Raw genomic sequence first — 22,671 nt, 5'->3', positions numbered from 1 at the left:
TCCTTTAGAGTAAAAAAAAAAGGGACACAACAGAATTAGGGAAAGCTTGTAAATCACAGGCACTTTTTTCATAGAGTGTCGATTGTAATTACTGTTGTTTTAGAAAACAAAATTAAAATCAAGCCTTATGCCTTAGTAAACAATAAGCAATTCTTTAAAACATCATAATAAACATTTAAAACATTAGAGCGCCTTACCCCATAATGGAGCAACAATGTATATTCAGTGTTGATGTATTGAATCCAATGTATAAGGTCGGGGCTATGAAGAGTATCGTCCAATCCAAGAGTAATTCAGGTCAGGCCCTTCGGACCTTAATACGTCCGGAAGCCTGTAATAATGATGAGTAAGTGGCCTTGTCCCTAATGAGATATTATGTGTTCCGAGGCTCTTACCTGAAAAGTAACAGGCGTTGTTTCGGGCTCGTTCACTCTCTCCAATTCCGTGGTAAACACGGAATTCGTAAGGACGCCATCTTTTAACCACGCGGAGCATCAAATCTCATAGAAAGAGGAATTCCATAGCGTACAGTATGCAGTTATCACAGACTGAGGACTTTCGCTGTGTATGCTATCTATTTGCGTCATGTTTGACACAAAGAGAGATCCTGATAAATAATAACAACTCAATTACGACCGCACATGTTGTGTGCATCCTTGATGCAATGTATTTATTATTAATTTCAAAGAATCCCAAATATCCTACGAAGAAGTGCATTCGCTGCTCCGCCCTAAATGATCAATATACAATTTTAAATTGTACCCAATAGTTGTGGACACCCCACCAGTGAGAAGGAACATCTTGTTTTCAGAGGATGTTATACGATACCATCCTAGTCATATCGGTGATTCATAGAAATAGAAAACAGACTATCATGTCCTGTCTATGTAACTAGTCACATAGTATGAGGACAATAAGTATACAACAGGATACAGTGTAAAGAGTTCACCATAAACAGAGCACTGTCATTATCTGCATTCATTTTACCGTACATATCCATATTGAATGCAGTGTGAAAATCGAGCTCTATATTGATTGAAAGTTAAAATGTCACATCATTTGTAGATGGTATGCATATAAAGAAGTTGGACTAAATGGTTTTATAGAATGAGGATCCACCAATTAGTTCACAGGTTTCTTAGTGAATAGATACCATATAGAGTAGAGTGACTGGATGCTTATCAGAAAGCTACTTAAGGAGAGTAGAAATAGATTATTATGAATTCAAAACAATTACCATATACGTATAGGATATACCTGATAGAAACCATTACCAAATAGAAATAAATAGAGGAGCACCACATTACATGCGGTTAGTAATATTATAGGAGATTGTGCGTAAAAACAACAATGTCTTACAAAAATGAAACAAACCGTGGCATCAAAGTAAAGGGCTATGGCTTATACAGCATTGATCATAAAAATGTATACATTTCCTTGTCAATGTTGATCCCGCATTCCACTGCCCGTAGTTTGATAATCCAGGCACTTTCAAACTTGCGTAAGCGGGACACCCTATTTCCACCCCTCAAGTCAGTATCAACAGTATCAATTCCATGAAAACTTAGTCTTAATAACTCATTAGGGTTAGGTGTGGTATTGAAGTGTACTGCTAGGGGGTATTGTGTGTTATTATTTCTGATGGCTTGGGTGTCTTTGATGTAGGTGGGCAAATTAGTGACATGTGGCTGGAGATACATATCGATGTATTCAGATATTCTTTCTGTTGGGGAATTGATCCCCGAAATAATGGGTCTTCCTGGAGGGAAGGTGCCTTGCTTATGAATTTTTGGCAGTATGTACATACACAGATTAGTTGGTGTTTCGTTCTAGAGATATTGTATTCTGCATCAAAAATAAGTCCCTCTCCTTTTGTCAATTAATGTAACAGTTACCTGTTAGTTGAATATAGGTAGTTTGATCTGCAAGTTGCCTATCTATTTCATGTATATAATCTACCCTATTCATGAGGACTACATTCCCTCCCTTGTCTGCCTCAAGAATGACAAGGGAGGTATCACTGGCAAGATTGCAAGGGCTTTTCTTTCGTCAAGGGATAGATTGTATTTAGCTCTAAAGTGTTTGGACCCAAGCTTATCTTTAAGTTTGTATAAGTCTCCATACACTAGTTCCTGGAAGGTATCAATCACATTAGGACCAGAGAGTTGAGGTGTGAATCTGGATCTCACTTTCAGACCACTATCTGTGTCACTAAATGTGTTCAGATTGAGTTCTGATGTCAAGCCTTGCAAACATGTGGCTGATTCCTGTTCATGTAAGGACATCAACAGTTGTATAGCCTTTACGTCCCTTATTTAATGAGTGGTCTCTGTTGTTTCTAAATTAGTCAGATTAGATGCCCTTTTCTGTCTGTCTGCAAAGAATTTATGTAATTTAAGTTTTCTTGTGAATTTAAAACAGCTCACATGTAAAGAGGTAAAATTTGGCTAAGCATTTGGACAAAACCCAAGACCTCTGCTCAAAATATTTATTTCAGTTTCCGTTAGTGCATGACTTGAGAGATTAACAACATTGATATAATTTTTGGCATTTGTACAATCATCATCATTCACATTTGTTCGTGCTCCTGATCTTGTCGTCACCCCCACTCTTTCCTTTGCGTTTCATTTAACAATAATGCATCATTATACCGTATGTATGGAGTTTTTAGGCATTATTCAGTAAAGTAGTATGCGTCCATGCATTTGGCCACATGTTATTTTGGTTAACTCAGGTCAATAACCTCTGGCCCACACATTGTCAGATGATTTGGGTATTGCCATATCATTTCCTAATCGACAGGAGCAGACAACATGTTGCACGTACGTCTTTGTACATTAATCACTTTGGAGAAATTAGGTAGTCAGTCACAACAAATGTGTATACTATTTGTTTTTATCGTAATTATTGTGTCTGACTACATATATAAAGTGACATCTTAGTCATCTTGTTGAACATTCTGAATGAATCTTGACAAAAAGTTTAGCTATTCAAAGACTAGTTACACCTTTGATATACGAGATGTCGTGTACTCAACCACTGCGAAACATGATTCATATGTATTCACATTTGTTTGTATCTTTATTAGATTATCAGATGTTTTGTACCCAACTACCCGTTCTATGACTGCTATGTATATTTACTTCATTTGTGTGCCCTTTACTTCGATGATCCGAGGTTTCTGTTTATCTATACTCTTCTCGAGTTATTTTGGTACTATTATTATGCCCGAACAGTAATAGGATGGGTCTGTAATATTTTGTAAACAATGCGCACAATGTTTTACGCACACCACAGGTCCAATGTGCAGATGCCCCATGAAGAAAGGACATCCTTCAAACACACCAGGTTTTCAGAAGGGAGGCAATCCCTATTGAAACTGCCAGTGAAGGATTCCCTGTGATGCAGTGGCTCTGTATGAGCAGCATTCTGCTGCTTCTCGCCAGAGCACAACGCGTGCATGCTTCAGAGACGTGTGAGCTGATATTTAACTGTCTGCTGGCTCAGTGCTCCGTCTTCAGTGTATTGAGACGGATGCAAGTCGCGCTCTGCAAGTATGTGACTGAGGCTCAGTCCAAAGCGACGATTCTTTGTATTTTAAAACCATTCACTTTTAGGTGGTGGAGACCAACACACTCATTGTGTCTTATTCTTCTTTTTTAGATGCTTGGGACTTTGATTCATTCACGCCTAAGAACTTATCCTTTGCCAACAAGTAAGTGATTTATCACTATGTCTGGGGACCACTGTAGTTCAGTCGTTTTGACCATTATTAGGCCCATAACTTTCATGTATGCTGAATTTTACTTGTATGTTTTTCCAGACCAATACTCCATGTCCTTTCCTTATTTTGGAGCCTGAAGGCCCATCTACTTTCCACTCACCACCATATGCTCCTGGTGGTTCTAGGGTAAAAGTTTTTTCCTTGCCCATTTTGCGAACAATGATTAACATTCATTCAAGGTGTCATCACTTGTACCTAATGAAGGCCCTTTAATTATTCCTAGGTGTCCCATAGTTGGTCCTGATGAAGACCCTATTTTATGAATTCAAGCTATCTACATTCATCCCCCAGGGTCGAAACGTTGACAGCTATACATTGCTTTTACCTTTGTGGACAGCAGTGTTAGGTCTTCCATGCGTCTGTATACTATGGTGTTGTAAACAGATTGGTCATTCATTATAGGTCGGATTGTCATTTCATATGATTCAGATGTATATATTGCCACTGCCCTCCCTTTCCCACTTACCCTCACTTTTGCACTAAGGTGCACTTATCTTTCCTTTCCCATTGGGACACCTTTTTGAATTGAATTTTGTTTTTAACCTGTCGACATGTACTTTTGCCGCATTACCAGAAAATATGTGTTCCTTTTGAATAAATGCACTGCATTCATTCTTAAATTGTTTTGAATGATTTCTACAGGTGATGCTATAGTATTTTTAAACGATGTCCACTAGGGCCATTCGTTCTTTGTACCACACTTTACCCAGTTCCTAGTGATTTGTCTGGGTGTACCCCCTTGTGTCTGTAACTCTATAAATGTATATAACATAACCTAGTGAACCCCAGCGAGTGCAGGAGGTTCGCCACAGTCTGAAGGTGGGAGACTACCACCTGAGCGAACCCGCCTTTGAAAGCCAGCCATTGAGATAGGGAAAGACTGGAACCCCTGATATCCGCGAATGAGCTGCAACCACCGCCATCATCTTGGTGAACATCACAGGGATGCTGGTAAGGCCAAAAGAGAGCATGGCAAACTGAAACTGCTCATGGCTCACGTGAACCGCAGGTAACGTCTGTGGACAGGTTGGATGGAAACGTGGAATTATGCTTCCTGCAAGTCCAATTCTAATATCCAGACTCCCAGATCCAGGGCAGAAAAGGCTTCAGTGAGCATGAGCATTTTCATTTATCCTTTTTGAAGAAGAAATTGAGAGGGCACAAGTCTAGGATAGGATCAAGGACCTCGGTCCACTTTGGGCACCAAGAAATAGCGGGAATAGCAACCAGAGCCTTTTCTGATGCAGACACCCTCTCTATGGCTCCCTTGGCCAAAAGAGCCTGCACTTCCTAGTGGAGTAATGAGATGTGTTTCTCAGTCAGCTTGTCGCTCGAAGGTGGCAAAGGTGGACGGGTAGTCACAAAGGGAAGGGAGTAGCCCCTTTGGAAAATCTGGAAAACCAAACAGTCAGATGTTATCAGCCTCCAGTGGTGCATGGTGATGGTGTATCCCGCCTACAACTGGATGCCCATGATGGTATAAGGGCAAACTAAAGGGGTTGGTGGAGGATGCAGCTGCTGGGAGGTGGAGGGTGATGCACTTGGTCCACCTTTGGCTACCTGATCCACGAGGCCTGTGAATGCTGTGTCCTCAGCCATACAAGAACTGAGAAATCTGCTGGCTGCGGTTGCTGGGCAGTTGGAGACACGGCTGGGAGCCCCTTTCATGAAAGGAGCAGAAGGCGGACAGGGGTTGACGAGGGGCAATGGAAAGTTTCAAGTAGCTGGCCGTAGCTCTGCTACCCATGAAGCGCTCCAGCACTGAGCCAACCTTGTTTCCAAAATGACGGGAGCCATCAAAAGGCATGTCCATGAGTGAGCCCTCAATATCCTAGAAGAAAGCCAATTGTTCTCAGCCAGGCGTGACGCTGTAAGGCAACCAACGATAAAACAACTCTGCCCCCAGACTTTCATCCAGCCCACAATATATGGCGAATTTATCTGCGTCTATACCATTAGCAATTGTCCAAGACCATAGACATCACCTGCACACCTGAGTCCCAGATTGAGTGGAAGAATCGGCCCAAAAGTCACCTGGTATTCATTGACCACAGTGCAACTCTGGTGAAAGAGAAAATGTTCTTGCTCAAGATATGGAACCTCTTGGATTCCTGTCCAGGGGAGTGGTAGGGAATGCATCAGGACTTAATTTGGAAGTGGAGGCTTGCATCGGCAAGATCTCTGGGGTGGAGTGGATGGTGAAGAGGAAACTAGGGTTCCCTATTCACAGAGGCACCTGTACAGGCCTTCGACCAGGTCCCAAGTAGGACATCCAAGAGGGCTTCATTAAACGGGAGAAGCTGTTCAGATGTGAGGACTCCTGGTTGCAGCACCATAATCAAGACATTGGTCTTGACAGCCACAGTGGGTAGCTGAAGGTCCAGGACCTCGGCTGCCCTACTCACCATCATAGCTAATGAGTTTCCTTTCTCCGTAGCCACAGTAGGATGAGAAACCAAGCCAGTATCCAGGGAGGTATCCAGTCCACTGGCATCAGTGAGATCCTCACAGTAGGTATCCTCAGAGTGACATCTAAGGGCTGGTATTCATCAAGGTCAAGTGGCCCCGCCAATCATCCTCAAGTCCCAGCCCAAAGGAATAGGGCACAGGCTCCGGCCTGGGTGGTCTTCCCCAGTCAGCACCAGAGTCGCCATCGGAAAATACCCATCTGTATTTGAATCAGAGTATGGGACATCACCGCCAGGAACGTCGGCAGTGGAGCCATCCATGGCTCCAACAAGCACGTGTGGTGCTGGCGGTAGACCTGTAGGGGCCCTTCCTGACCCAGTGGGGCCTTAAGGCACTCCAGCAGGGATGGGTGGCCCAAATATTCATGGTCTCATAAAATTCCCAAAGTTGGGCAGAGGGCGTTTCAGCTCCTGGAAGCCCAGGGAGGCTCGGAGATGGCCAAGCACTGGCTCAATCATGGCCAGGCCTTGAATGCCGACACTCCCTTTTCTTGTAGGAGGACTTTGACTGATGCGGTACAGTTGAAGACCTCTTCTACTTCTTGCTCTTCTTCCATTTGTGGGACCTATCCTAACACCTAGGGTAGGTCCCACAAACGGAGGGACTGTGACGACAAGTGCTTGAAGTGGCTCTGCGACTGATCCCTGGACCTTCCTCTCGATCGGAATCGATAGTCACGGCATCGCACGTGAGCAGTAAGGTGGTTCGGAGACCGCCCACTCAAGGCCTTGGCATGCATAGTGTGACAATCGGCAAAGGTCTTGGCATCATGATCGTGCTCGAGGCACTAGAGGCAGACGAAGTGGGGATCAGTCACCGACAATTGCCAGTGACGGGCGCCACAGGGCTTGAAACCTGCCTTCTTCGTAAACATCCCTGCCACTCCACGAGACAAAGTTTTAAAAAACTTCGACAAAAGTGTTGATAAAAGGTCAATTAAAAAGTATCTTTTCCAGATCTGTGCTGACTGGGGCAGAAAGAAAATAACTGTCATTGGCGAGCTGGGGTGGTGCCCATATAGCAGAGCGCACGTCACTGCTGGTGTGAAAGATGCAGATGATACCACGCAGGGCCGAACAACACCAACTATTGGCACGCAGGAGTGCTGCTCACAAAAAGTCTGCATTTAGTCTGACGCCTGGGGATTATTCTAAGGTAAGTACTCTGTGGCTAGAAGTTATTAGCAGATAGTCTTTCAAAGTTCTTCAACCCCAACATGTTCAAATTCAAGTAAACATTTAAACAAGTGACCAAGAGATTTAGAAAAATGTCTGCACCCACTTTACAATTTTTGCTCAAATCAGTTTCATTCATTTCATATACGTGAGCTCCAAATTATCTTGCCCATCAATTTGTCACACAGCTGAAAATAACAATGCATGTTCCCAAGGAATGCTATCATGAATAATCATACCTCTGGATCTAAATTCCTAAAGACGTACATTCTTGTTTTCTCCATCATGGCAAACAAATCAGGATTGTCATTGGCCCATTTCATATCCCATACATCTTTGCGTTCAAATTTCAGTTGCTCTCCAATCACTTGTTGTCCCGAGCTGTCAGTTATCCGCGCCTCCAAATCCAGGAACGCTACAACTCCCGAAATATCTATAATAGCAAGGCGGCTGAAGGAATATAAGAAGGTTTAGGAGTAATGGGAAGTAAAGAAATATTCCTTTATTTACAGAAACCTTAAATGAAGCAGTAGTACAGTACATAGTTTTATCCTACATATATACACAAAACAGAATGAACGTTTGGAACTAGACAAACTAGTCACAATTGCTGTTACCTTGCAGACAACAGGGTCATGATTTCAATGGTGCAGCAGGTGCAGTGATACCCAGACCAAAAGCTCTAGGCACCCTACTAAACACCTAAAATTGCTATATTTTACTACTAAACAGGCAGTCACAAGTCTAATTACCTTGCAAACAGGGTCATGATTTGAAAGGTGCAGTAACACCAGGTCCAAAAGTTGTCAGAACTCCTCTAAACATCTAATAATGCTATTGTTTACTATTATACAGGCAGTCACAATTGCAGTTACCTTGAGTCAAAAGGGACTTAATTTAAATGGTGCAGCAGGTGCAGTGGTACCGGGAACAAACGTTGTCATAACTCCACTAAAACCAAATATTGCTATATTTTACTACTAAACAGGCAGTCACATGTGCAGTTATCTAGCAAGAGCCAGGGTCATGATTTCAATGGTGCAGCAGGTGCAGGGGCATTGGGACCAAAATCTCCAGGCACCCCACTAAACACTGAATTTTGTTATATTTTACAACTAAACAGGCAGCTACGAGTGCAATTATCTTGCAGGCAACAGGGTAATTATTTGAATGGTGCAGCAGGTGCAGTGGAACCAGGCCAAAAGTTGTCAGAACACCTAATATTGCTGTATTGTTTAAACTAAACAGACAGTCATAAGTGCAGTTATCTAGCAAGCACTAGGGTCATGATTTTAATAGTGCAGCAGGTGGAGTGGCACCGGGACCTAAAGCTCCAGGCAACCCACTAAACACCTAATATTGCTATATGTTATTCCTAAATAGGCAACCACAAGTGCAGTTAACTTGCAGAGAACAGGGTCATGATTTGAATGGTGCAGCAGGTGCTGTGGCACTGGGGCCAAAAGCTCTAAGGACCCCACTAAACCTGTATTATTGCTAAATGTTATTACTAAACAAGACACAATTGATCTAGCAGACAATAGGGGAGTGATTTGAACGGTGCAGCAGGTAGGCACCCCACTAAACACCTAATTTTGCTATACTTAACTATTAATATTGCAATATTTTACTACTAAACAGGCAGTCACAAGTGCAGTTACCTTACAGATAATAGGGGCATGATTTGAATGGTACAGCAGGTGCAGTAGCCACAGGGCCAAAAGCTCTAGGCACCCCACTAAACACCAAATATTGCTATATTTAACTACTAAATAAGCAGTCAAAAGTGCAGCTACCTTGCAGGCACTAGGGTCATGATTTCAATGGTGCAGAAGATGCAGTGACACCGGGGCCTAAAGCTCTAGGAGCCCCTTCTAAACACCAAATATTGCAATATTTTATTATTATACAAACATTCACAAGTGCAGTTACCTTACAGATAATAGGGTCATGACTGGAATGGTGCAGCAGGTTGGATGGCCCGGGCCAAAAAGCTGCCAGAACTCCTCTAAACACACAATATTGTTTTTACATCAATTAATTCTATTATTTCCCTTTCATTTCTCAAAATGTTCCTATTACTTACCTGCACTATACCACTAGTAACAGCACAATACACTGCCTTAGCGTACATAAACAAGTCATAACACTTTAACAGGCTTTCAGTAATGTATATTACAACTTACAACAAAAAACTGCTTATTATGAATCACATAGGCGAAACCGAATGCATTTACCAATGCTTGTTAATATTTATAATAAGTCACCCCTAAAGTAGCTCCCAAAGGCTAATAGGGACGGGAGCATAGCATTTTAAAAAGAGGCTTATATGGGTTTACGTTTTATATGTCCTTGCAGGAAAAGCTCCTAAAGTAGTTTTTCACTGGTTTTAGGCTATGTCTCCCATAGACAAACAATGTATTACCTTATTACACTTAACAAGTGCTAACTTCAGTTTGGGACCAGATTGAGAAATACTGTTTACATTCGAATAAATAGCGCAGGGTGCTTTTTGGTGCTAGTTCCACCTAAAACATTAACAATTCATAACTCGGGTTCTACTGATTGGATTTTTGCCATTTTGGTGTCATTTTATTTTTATAAGATTTTTCTTCTGTAACGTTTCCACTTTATTACTGCTTCAGTGCTACATAAATACTTTACACATTGCCTCTAAGTTAAGCCTGACAGTTATGCACCAAGCTACCAAAGGGTTAAACACAGGTAATTTAGTGACTTCCTGTGGTTCACCCTGACAAGGATTGTATTATTTGAGTTGTGCTTCCACTGCTCTTAACAAATAACCCAATTTCTTACACATTCCATGTCCTGAAATAGCTCCCACTAATGGTTGGAAAAGGTTACAAAAATATTTGTGAACATATTAGGTTGAAGCTCCATTCTTCTTACGTATTGATTTGGGATTCATTCAGGTCCGGGAATTTATGAACAAATACCTTCATATAATATCTGTTTGTGGAAGATCTTTGAATATAATTGCGAGACAAATGTCAGCTCAATGAACACTCGTCTTTTCCTCAAATTAAACAATCATGTCTGTTTCAGTATATTCTATTTACTAATTTAACAGCCACGGAGTTCCATAAAAATAAAATGTACCACATACATTTTAACACCAATCTAGATTATGCTCAACTATCCAAATTTATGTTTGTATCATCATGCCTCATATTTAGAAGGAAGGTAAGAAATCTAATGGACATAACAACCACAATGACTGCTATATCATTATATAAATGCTAAAATGAAGGAATGAATAAATGGAACTGACAAATTATCTTGTATTATAATTAGGCTGTTCGGTTTTAGGTTTAAACCTATAAAAACTGATAAAACCCCACTGATAGAGAAATGGTCCTCACCAGTGAAAACATAAAAACACTGAACAAACACCTGCACAACCACAAACTAAATGCCATTCGAAGAAAGGAAAAAGAGAGGGACAGTCATTTTCTTTCTTCATGAATGTAACTTTGTTATTCAAACTAGCAGTAAGAAAGACTGGACTAACATTATCCTGCTTGAGTTTTGTTCTTTAGGGATGCCACTCAAATATTGTTTCTTCTTCTTGTTTCTTTTGTCAGTTTTGTGATCTTTGGTCTAAAGTTGCAGGGTTTAGAAGCATGTTTAGGTCTTGTTTAATTATTTTATAAACTGTAGAAAATCAGGAAATATCAAAACCATATTTGATATTTTGGCTGTGTTTGATTCTTTCACTGCTAGGTAAAATGGCTGGTTTCATAAGAATCTTCCTTAATTTGTGTCATCACATTTAGCTTGTTTTTAGAATTTGCCAAAAGGTTTATATAAACTTAGATGGTTTGAGCTTAGGCTCGTACTTTCTTTAGCCATAGAATTTTATATCAAGTTATCTAGTCAATTTTAAACAAGCATCCAAAACAAACATTTATAAGCAGAAAACAAAAAGAGGTTGAGCTAACCATATGCGAATCACCACCTTCAGGCTCAATTAGAAAGGTCATGGTGCTGCTACCAGGGGATAAATATATATAAAACACAATAAAGGAAAGTGGCAAAGACACAGAGCCCTCAGCGTGACACTACAGTAGAGAAAACTTTAATGTGGTTGTCTTCTTTGGATTTCATCAGGAGAACACCCATTTATGGCCTTCCTCAACAAACGAACCAAATGGACCAATATTACAACTTATCATATATTTATGAAAACCAGACAGTTTAAGGACATTATGGTTTCTGACCAATTTCTTATTTGATTCCTCCATCAGTTTGTTTCCATTCGTATAGACTTGGCATGAAAGTTACATACCCTCTTGTGTTATGAATCAGTTGCACAGCATGGTAATCTCCACGTCTGTGTTTTTCTTCGACAACCGTGAGTCATCTGGTAGGTTAGCATGCCTGCAACAACTGGTTTCACTGGGTGATAATGGCTCATTTTCTAATAGTACATCAGGAAGGGCATCAGAGTATTACCTTTTTGTCTGTCACATGTGCATGACAGCAACAAATGCTTTTCTTTATGGTTAAATCTGGCTGGCGCAAAGTTGCTCTTATGCAACTCCACATGCACTGAAAGCATCAATACAAATGTAGTCTTTTGCCTACTTGGGTCCACATAAAAATGTCAATTAAGATTAACTAAAACTGTCTAGACCCCCTGTCTTTCTCAAGGAATTTTAGATTCTTGTGTTGTAATTATTTGCAGTATTTACGGAATTCTGAGACAGTTTTTTCAGAAATAATGCCCAATACATTTTACATTTCTCCCCTATTTGTTCTGTTTCCAATGCCAAGGTTTACATTTCCAAAAGCTCTTAGATTTGAAAGTACCAGTTCCATCTATCAGGGATGTATTTTTTCTGATATCTAGAGGCGATACCCTGACGTGCTGTGCATGATGTCAAGTAAATCTGCCTACCCTGGAGTGTGCATTGGAAACTGGCCATTTTGGCAGGGTTTCCCCTAAATGTTGTTGCATTCCATTGCTGAACCGATTTTGTTGGCATTAGGAAAAAGCTTTTTTCCTGCTAACCTGCTACAATTGTCATATATCTGATTGGTACATTTAATTTACTTGTAAGTCCAAAAGTAAAGGCACTACATGTTCCCAGGGCCTGTAAATGAAATGCTACTAGTGGACCGCTGCACACATTGTACCACCTACTAAAATAGCCTGGTAAAACATGCCTACAGGCCTGCCACTGCAGACTGTGTGCACAGTCTTAAATTGCCATTTCAAACTGGCAAATAAACCTTTTGCTAGTACTAAACCTTCCTTTTTAATACTTATAAGTCACCCCTGGGGCAGACTGTAACGGCTCATAGTGCAGGATGCACTGTATTTAGAAAATAGAACATGTCTACATATGTTTTACATGTCCTGGCAGGGAAAAACTCAGTCATTTTTCACTGTTGTAAGGCATATATATACTGTTTAGACTCAAATTACTTGTAATTTAAAATCCTCTTTAATTGTAAAGTCAGATTGTAAGTCACAATTCAGAAAATGTCACTTTTAGAAAGTTGGCATTTTGTTATCTCAACCACAGGTGCCTTTGGCCAGTCAGTTGACTGTGAATGTCTCTGCTGTTTGGGTTTGTATATTGTTTCCAGATAGTAACACAAAGGGGACTTACGTGTAGACAGGATGGGCCACACTGGCAGGATGACGGAGGGAGGATTGGTACCCGGCCATAATTACATTTCAAAGGGCCTTGCCTGAAGCACAAACAATGGAATCTGACACCAGGCTTGCCCTGCCTTCTGCCACCACCAGGAAGCTTGGAGCCTTGACCTGGAAACAGGAAGACCTTTACAGAGCCAGTGTTGGCACCAGCTATAATACTGGACCTCCAGAAACACGCTTCAGAACATTCATGAACCTGTGGGCATTAGAGAAGAAGGACTGCCCTGCTGCCAGAGGACTGCCCTGCTGCTTGAGGACTGCCTTACTGTCTAAATAGGAAGACTTGAAAGCATAACTTAATTCCAGGCTAAGCTAAGTGGCTTACAAAGACAAGGACACAACAAGCTCCGGAGGACTCCTTGCACCTGCCCAGAGGACCTGCTGCACAGGCTCTGCAAATGGTCCAGCTTGAGCCATGCAGGCCTCTGCTGGAGTGAGTTTCTGATCCCCAAGAGGTGCCCTCCAGAATCTGGGCCCTTGGCTGGCATCAGCTCCTCCAAAGAAGAAAATTGTGAAATCATGAGGTTTTGGCTCTTCCTGACTGTGACCGGGCCCCTTGCCCCGAACATTACCGCAAACATGAAGCTCTGTTGAGACCTGCTCTTCATGCTACAGAGACCACTAGCAACACAAGATCTGCACTGCGCGCAACAGCGTTAACTGCCCGCGGTAACCACTAATGCCAAGCTCCACCAACGACTGTCCACGACGCCTGATCAGCTCTTCAAGCTACAGCAACGACAGCCTGCGACCCCTACCTGCTCTTTGCGCTACAACGATGACCATCCGCGATGCTCTCCCTGGTTCTCGCTACCTCTTCCACAACGACAGACCTCTTTGCCCCGGACTCAGAAGGTAACTCTTCAGCAGGACTAATTTGGTCCCTGAATCCAACCCGTGATCTATTGCGGTTGGCCTGACTTTTCCCCAATGAAATGTGACCGAATGACTGTGAGTGGCGATTTGTGCCTTTAGATGCTATTTTCACTAGAAAATGTTAATTTGAACATCTACGGTTCTACTGATTGGATTTTTGTCGTTCGGGCGTCATTTTATTTATTAAAAATGACTATTGTTCTACATTGGTTTACGATTTCTTTATGTTGTATTTTTGCTTTATTACTGTTTGTGTGCTGCATAAGTACTTTACACTTTGCCTATAATTCAATCCGGACTGCTTTGTGGCAAGGTACCGGAGGTTTAAGCAATTATTACTTTAACTTAGTGACTTTTTTGTGGTTTACCCTGCTGAGGATTTTGGTTGTTGCCCGAGTGGGGATTCCACCCCCTTAACCAATAACCCAATTTAATACAGTAACCATAATAGGAAGGTAAGATAATTTGGGAGCCCAACAGGGCTTAACCTGAAATCGAGTGATATTTGTTTCAAATATGAAATCAATTGCATGAAGAACTTCATTCCAGAAGATTTTTAGCAATGAGCATTCCAGTAATATAAGCTTATCCCACAGTATCGTCTCCTCCAACAATTACTAGTTGTACAGGGATCTCATTGATGTAGTTTACGAGTAGTAGAATGACATTAAATATATTTTTCATTAAAACTTTGCTTGCTGTTTAATTTGTTAGTGGTCAAGCCGGACGGGAGGAATATATATCCTTCTACTCACTCAGTGAAAACCAGCCCTAATTATTCTTCCTAACTCCATTGTCTCAGGGATTTATTAGCCATGGAGTGTTTAACAATATGTTTCATAATATGGAAGCTGAGAAAGAATAATCACATATTTTGTGTCTTAATAACAGATGCTTTTATTAAACATGTCATTGCACTTGTTATGCTATGTTATATTAGGAATTTATAAAGTTCCTGGTTACTCCATTCAGAGTGCCCCCATGCTGGAATCCAACTGCGAACCTAGTAGAGCCTGCCCAAAATTGACTAATAACCTAAGGATTGTCTGAAGAAATAGGTCTTCGGTTTTTTCCAGAATAGGACTTCAGAAGATTCCGCTCTTATGTGCAAAGGGAGTGGATTCCAAAGTATGGCAACCAAAAAGCTAAAGGAACTACCGTCCAAACGTGCTCTATGTATTTTTGGAGTCACTCTCCGGGCAGTCCCAGAAGATCTGAGGATATTCAGAGAAAATCTTAACATGTACTAATAAGTTATGTGATTGAATTTCAAATACATTTTTATATTACCATGTAGTGCATATTAACTTTGATATGTTTGCTAAGTTTAATGTATGTTGGAGGTCTAGAAACCATTTGATTCAGTGTTGTACCACTGCCCATTTTCTTGGATTGAGCAGTAAGATTAGCCATGAAATAAAAACTGGCAGTGAGAAGCACAAATAAAAAATTTAATAAAAAACAATGAAATCAGCATTAGTTAATGTAGTTCTATCTCTCCTCAAGGTCTTCTTGCCTGCAGGAGTTAGCAGTGTACATTTCTGTGACAGGATTGGACTCCGAATGGGAAAAGCTTGCCTGAGGTTGTCCTGATTCTGATTCACCTTAAGACCCTCACTGACTGAGGATGTAAAACAAGAGAAATAAGAAGATAATGTATCTTTCTTAATGAGTTTAAATTCAGATATGTTTTCTGGTTGCTTGAGACATTCCCATCCCTTTTTGCTTGCTTGAGATATTGCCTTCCTCCAGAGAAAGGGTGTGGGATTCTGACCCTCTGATTTCCTGATATGAAGTAGAATGGAAGATGATATAGACCATATTTTTGAATTATGACCTTTCTCTCGTCATAAATACTATGTATGTCCAGCAGGGTAGTGATGATGATACCTGATGCATTTTCTTCATGCCATCGTTTGATGCATAGATGAAGTTAATGTTAATGAAACTTCTAAAGCGTGCGAATACCCTGGGATGTCTTGGCGCTGGACTGGAACGCAAACCCTGTGAAGAACGGAAGGGAAAGGATTAATTTTAAAACAGCCAAGTTTTCAATTTTTTTCTGAAGGAAAGGAGAGTTGGCCTCTCTTATATTAACAGGAAGGGTATTCCATAATTTGACCGCGCAGTAGGCAGTACTTCGACCTCTGTAACTCGCAGTTCTGATCCTTGGTACCAACAATAATCTGGCATTTGTAGACCTTAACTGTCTGCCTGGGTGATACCATGAGAAGAGGTCTTTCAAAGGCACCTGTCCTGTCCTATTTACTGCTTTATAGGCAAGGCAGAGTAACTTAAACTTAATACGTTGCACCACAGGCAACCAGAGGAGCTTCTGCATTTCTTCTTTGGTTGATTGGTACTTGGGTATATTCAATAAGAGCCTGGCTGCAGCATTCCGCACCATTTGAAGTTTCTTCAAATGTTGTTTCTGTAACCCAAGATATAGAGCATTACAATAAACTAACTTTGACAGCACCAAGGTAGTTACAACTGTTTTCCTAAGATCAAAGAGAATGTAAGGCATAACCTTCTTAAGTTTTGTGAGCAGATAGCAAGAGGCTGAGACTGTGGCATTAGTTTGTTGGGCGTAGGTACGTTCATTATCTATCAATACTCCAAGATTTCTGGCCTGCTCTACTGGATTAGGGGTCTGTCCAAATTCGGCTGGCCACCACAGTCCGTCCCATTCCGGTTAAAGATTACCTAAGATAAGCACTTTGGTTTTGTCCGAATTCAGCTTTAGACAATGTCTTCCCATCCAGAGGCTGATTTCCCTCATGCAGTGCTGAAACTGCATTGCTGGGGATAATGTATTTTTGTATGCCGCAACAACAATCTGAGTGTCGTAGGCATATGATGTCAATTTAAAACCGAACTGCTGTATTAAAGGTGCAAGTTCTGAAACATAAATATTAAACAAAGTAGGACTTAACGACGAACCTTGAGGGACCCAGCATGGCAATACATAGGGAGTTGCCTGAAACCGATCAAGGGACACTGTCTGCTTTCTATTCTTTAAGAACGATGATATCAATACTGGGCAAGGTCCTTGACCCCTATGTGTTTAAGACGTTGAAGCAGTATATCATGGTGTACAGTATCAAAGGCCGCTGAAAAATCGAGGAGAATCAGCACAGCGGCGCCACCCTTGTCCATCACTGCTCTAATCTCCTCTGTGGCCTTGATAAGAGCTGTCTCAGTGCGAAAACCAAACTGAGAGGGGTCAAGTAATTAATTTTCCTGAATGAACTGAGTGAGTTGGATATTCATTATTTTCTTGACTATTTTTGCGAGGAAAGGGAGCCTAGCAATCGAATGATAGTTACTGGTTATGGAAGTATATAGGATTGCTTTTTTTGATAAAGGAAGGATGGCTGCATCTTTCCAAACTGCTGGGAAAATGCCCAATAGGAACATATTGTTAAAAATATTTGTTAAAAATGGGCTTACCTCCCATGCTATGTGTTTCAAAGCTGCCGGGGGCAGGGGTCTGATGGTGATCCCGATTTAGTTTCCTGAATAAGTTTTCCCACCAACTCACTAGATACTTGTGAGAAGATCAACAACTCATTCTTTTGGGTCTCAGTGATGGGAGGGACTTCGACTGCCTTGTTAGGAATAGCAGTGAAGATGTTATATATGTCATTGACTTTATTCCTAAATACACAGGCAATGTCATCACATAAGGATTGACTGTTCACTGATGAAGAACTATTTGGTATGGTTGTAAGCTTCTTCACCACCTGAAATAACTGTTTTGCTGAATTTTTGGAGCATTCTATCTGTTCAGTAAAGAAGATCCTTTTTTCGGTAGCTAGTAAGATTTTATAGTTGGCTAATGCATGTTTATAGCTATCTTTTTCCTCTGCCTCATAGTTCACTCTCCAGCGCATTTCCAGTCTACGACATTGTGTTCCTCTATCAATCAATCAATCAATCAGAGTACTTATAAAGCGCACTACATACCCATAAGGGGCCGCAAGGCGCTGAGGGGAGGGGTGCAGCTACTGCTCGAAGAGCCAGGTCTTGAGGAGTCTTCTCAAGGTGAGCAGGTCTTGGGTCTGCCTTAGGTGGTAAGGGAGGGTGTTCCAGGTCTTGGCGGCGAGGAAGGAGAAGGATCTGCCGTCGGAGGTTGTTCGATGGATGCGGGGTACAGCGGCGAGGGCGAGGCCGGCGGAAAGGAGCTGGCGGGCGGGGGTGTAGAAGCTGAGTCGGCTGTTGAGGTAGGCTGGTCCGGTGTTGTGTAGTGCTTTGTGTGCGTGGGTAAGTAGCTTGAAGGTGATCCTCTTCTCGACAGGGAGCCAGTGTAGGTTCCTCAGGTGGGGTGAGATGTGGCTGCGGCGAGGGATGTTGAGGATCACTCGGGCGGAGGCGTTTTGGATGCATTGCAGTCGTTGTAGGTGTTTGGCCGGTACTCCTGCGTAGAGTACGTTGCCGTAGTCCAACCTGCTGCTGACGAGGGCCTGGGTTACTGTTCTTCTTGTTTCAGTGGGGATCCACTTGTAGATCCTGCGGAGCATGCCGAGGGTTTTGTAGCAGGAGGAGGAGACGACGTTGACCTGCTTCGCCATGGAGAGGGAGGAGTCAAGTATGATTCCTAGGTTGCGTGCGTGGTTGGTGGGAATAGGGGCTGTTCCTAGTGTGGTCAGCCACCACGAGTCGTCCCAGGATGAGGGGGTGGGTCAGAGGATGAGGACCTCCGTCTTGTCCGAGTTCAGCTTCAGTCGGCTGTTCTTCATCCATTCGGCGACGGCCTTCATTCCTTCATGGAGGTTGGTTTTAGCAGTGTGTGGGTCCTTGGTGAGGGAAGGATCAGCTGGGTATCGTCGGCGTAGGAGATGATGTTGAGGTCGTGTTGGCGGGCGACGAGGGCGAGGGGGGCAATGTAGACGTTGAACAGTGTCGGGCTGAGGGAGGATCCTTGGGGTACACCACAGATGATGTCGGTGGCTTCGGAGCGGAAGGGGGAGCCAGACGCTCTGGGTCCTGCAGAAGAGTAAGGATGTGGTCCAGTCCAGGGCCCCCTCTAGGATTCCGGCTTCTTGGAGGCGTGTCTTTAGTGTGCTGTGGCAGACCGTGTCAAAGGCGGCTGACAGGTCCAGGAGGATGAGGGCAGAGGTTTCACCGTTGTCGAGTTGGATCCTGGTGTCGTCTGTGGCGGTGATGAGGGTTGTCTCGGTGCTGTGGTTTCTTCGGAATCCGGACTGGGAAGGGTCTAGGATGTTGTTATCCTCGAGGTAGTGGGTCAGTTGCGTGTTGACGATTTTGTACATAACCTTCGCCGGGAACGGGAGCAGGGAGATGGGCCGGAAGTTCTTGAGGTCCTTGGGGTCCGCCTTGGGTTTCTTGAGAAGGGCCTTGATCTTGGCGTGCTTCCAGCATTCTGGGAATGTGGCAGTCTCGAGGAAGATGTTGATTACTTAGTTGGGGTGCGATGGCTGCGTCGGCTTTGTTGAAAATGTGGTGTGGGCAGGGGTCTGTCGGTGATCCTGAGTAGATGGAGTTCATGGTTTTGGGTGTTTTGTCGTCGCTGACCTTGGTCCAGGAGGTCAGGCGGTTGATGCGGGTGGTGTTCACAGGGGGGGCGGAGTCTGGAGTTGCAGGGGTGGCCGAGGTGTTGAAGCTGTTGTGGTGACAGTGATCTTGCGGTGGAAGAAGGTTGCCAGCGAATCGCACAGTTCTTGAGAGGGCAGGATGTCGTTGGCGCTGGGGTTGCAGAATTCCTTCACAATGCTGAAGAGCTCTTGCAGTCGTGTGCGTTGTCGTCCAGGCGGGTTTTGAAGGACGTTCTCTTGGCTAGTCTGATGAGTTGGTGATGTCTGCGGGTGGCGTCTTTGTGGGCTGTGTGGCTGTCCGGTGTTTGTTCGTGGAGCCATTTTCTTCTCCAGTATCCGGCATGTTCGTTTGGAGGTCTGGAGCTCTTCGGTGAACCATGTGGCTTTCTTGCTGGCGCGGCTGTTGGATGGTTTCTTGAGCGGGGCGACGGTGTTGGCGCAGTCGTCGATCCCCTGTCTGAGGTTGCGGGTCAGTGGGTGGGTTCTGGGCGAGGGTGGTGGTCAGCTGGTCCTTGGTAACTTTGCTCCAGCACCGGCGGGGCTGCTGTTGGGTGCGGTGGCGATCTTTTTGTAGGTGAAATGGATTCAGCTGTGATCGGTCCAGTGGAGTTTGGTGGTGTGGTTGAAGGAGACCTGGGGGCTTGAGGAGAAGATCGGGTCAAGCGTGTGGCCGGCGGCGTGGGTGGGTGCGTTGACAAGTTGTCTGAGGCCGAGGTTGTCGAGGTTGTCGATCAGGGTGGCAGAGTTGGCGTTGTTGTTGTTCTCGAGGTGGAAGTTCAGGTCCCCGAGGAGGATGTAGTCCGTGGAAGCTAGTGCGTGGGTGCTGACGAGGTCGGCGATGGAGTCGCTGAATTGTGTCCTGGGTCTGGGGGGTTTGTAGACGAGGGTTCCTCTGAGGGTGGTGTTGGGATCGGTGTGGATCCGGAAGTGCAGGTGTTCGGCTAGTAGCAGAGCTTCCGTGAACCAGGGAGCTGAGGGATGAATATGATTCTCAGTGTTTTTACCATTCAGCACCGTCGCCGTAAAGGCATTATTCAGCCAATCTGTATATTCCTCAACAGCCTGTTACACCTGTTTGCTCAAGCTTGGTCGTGTCTGCTCCAGTTGAGGTTCAAGCATGTTGATATCTAACTTGTTCCATGCTTTGAAAGATTTTCTCTGTGCTTTAGCAACACTGGCTTCCGGTGAGATCTGGGAAGGATATTCAAATTAGACCGAGGAATGATCTGACCAACGATAGGAAGTATATTTTTTACCATCATTTCCGGTACAGAGGAAAAGATACCATCCAGGGTGTTCCCTGCCTGGTGTATAGATTTATGTACCAGCTGAGTGAGTCACAGCATACCTAGAGTTTTGCTAAACATTACTGTATCTTTCTCTGACAACAACTCAAGGTGTATGTTAAAATCAGCCAAAATTGTAAACCTCTTTGGAGTGAGGTAAGGTTCTAAGAGTGAGTCTAAATTAGCGATGAAATTAGTTCTTGACCCCCGAGGGCGATAAATGAGAGTGCACTTAAAGGTGTTTTTGGGCTTGATTCTATTGAGAAGTTCAGCCCTTCATAGTGAGGATTATGTACTGGGGAAAAGGTGGCTCTAAGATGTTCACAGTAAATGACAGCAAGTCCGCCCCCTCGCTTAATGGGGCTGTCAAGTCTGGACGAAATGTAGCCCCGAGGGGCTGCGACCACAAAGTCAGACGATGAATCTGCCCATGTTTCTGTTAGGAATAACACATCCAAGTTATATTGCAGGATTCTAACTGCAATTTCAACTTTGTGCTTTGCATGTGACCTTACATTAATCAGACCTCAGCATATCTCTGTCCATCTGTGAGTCAGTATTGGTTTAGATGTTGGCTTTATATTAGCTGCCAAGCCTAATTCCCTCAAATGTTGATCAGGGAGCTCGAAATCACAGGAGCATGTAAACTAATAAGGCCCAAATCCTTTGTCCAGTACACATCTGGTGCAACCTTGGTTTGAGTCTAGCTTATTAAATTTGTGCATCTCTGCACGTCCTTTCAATGCGGTTTAAGTAGCATGGTGGTGGAATGACTAGACCGCTCACCACCGGAAATGAGAGTTCCTAACCCGCTCAGCCCACCGGAAACTGCCTAGTGATCACCGTGCTCTCTGCGAAATCAGCAGACAGCCGGGCTGGACCGGGCGTGATCCCAGTGCAAGATAAGTACCAACAATTATTAAAAATATGGACCCCCTCGAATGTGCAAACTGCGATAGTAAAAGTTAATAGCAGCAAGAAGTAAACAGAACAGAACAATTTAAAACAAAGTTAAAACCAACGCCCTAAAAAAGATGTTAGCAGGGCTTACTCAGTCCGCTGCACGTCCTTTCCGTGCAGTTTAAGTAGCGTGGTGGCGGAATGACTAGACTGCTCACTACCGGAAATGAGAGTTCCTAACCGGCTCAGCCCACCGGAAACTGCCTAGTGATCACTGTGCCCTCTGCGCAATCAGCACACAGCTACAGTGGATTGGGGCGTGATCCAAGTGCAAGTGCAAGATAAGTACCAACAATTATTAAAAATATGCCCCCCCCCCTCGAATGTGCAAACAGCGATAGTAAAACTCAATAGCAGCGAGAAGTAAACAGAACAGAACAATTTAAAACAAAGTTAAAACAAGCTCCCTACAAAAGACGTTAGCAGGGCTTACTCAGTTGGGTATGCAAGAGGTGAATCTGAGGCAGGGCTTCTTAAACTTCTTATAACCTTGCTCTTCCCAGATGGTGAGAATGAAGTTAAGAGTTTGTAGAATAATCTTGAAGTGATGGCTTTTTTGTGAGATCAGTGGGATCAAGACTTTGTGAAGTAAGGATTGAGATAAAGAATGGACAAGGAATTAGTGGTGGAATCACTTACAAATACTCATTAACACACTAGGGATCAGAGAGGATCTGAAAAAGCCAGGGTGTACTGATCCCTCAAAAAAACAGCTCTTATTACACAAAGTACACCCGGCTATACGAGGAAGAGAAAAGAAGATAGAGTAAGTGTAATGTTTGTGAAAGAAATAGAAGGAGAAATTTCCTTCAGGACAAGAACTCTCACTCACTGTTAGCGGACATGCTTCATCATATGGGTTCCCTCCTCACAC

At 43.3% G+C, this 22,671-nt stretch overlaps 1 protein-coding gene across 1 annotated transcript in view; it reads right to left on the bottom strand.

Moving 5' to 3' along the window:
* Window positions 1-22,671, bottom strand: part of WDR35 (WD repeat domain 35) — a 531,383-nt gene that overhangs the window by 271,747 nt on the left and 236,965 nt on the right. Inside the window, exon 17 of the mRNA XM_086926288.1 lies at window positions 7,668-7,878. Within this exon, the coding sequence (XP_086782414.1) occupies window positions 7,668-7,878 (211 nt within the window). The remainder of the gene's footprint in view (window positions 1-7,667; window positions 7,879-22,671) is intronic.

Source organism: Lissotriton vulgaris, chromosome 6 (genome assembly GCF_964263255.1).
Source record: "Lissotriton vulgaris chromosome 6, aLisVul1.2, whole genome shotgun sequence".
In the NCBI taxonomy this organism is placed as follows: Eukaryota; Metazoa; Chordata; class Amphibia; order Caudata; family Salamandridae; genus Lissotriton; species Lissotriton vulgaris.
Note: the sequence above shows the minus strand (reverse complement) of the source record. Positions and strands in the feature narration are given on the sequence as shown.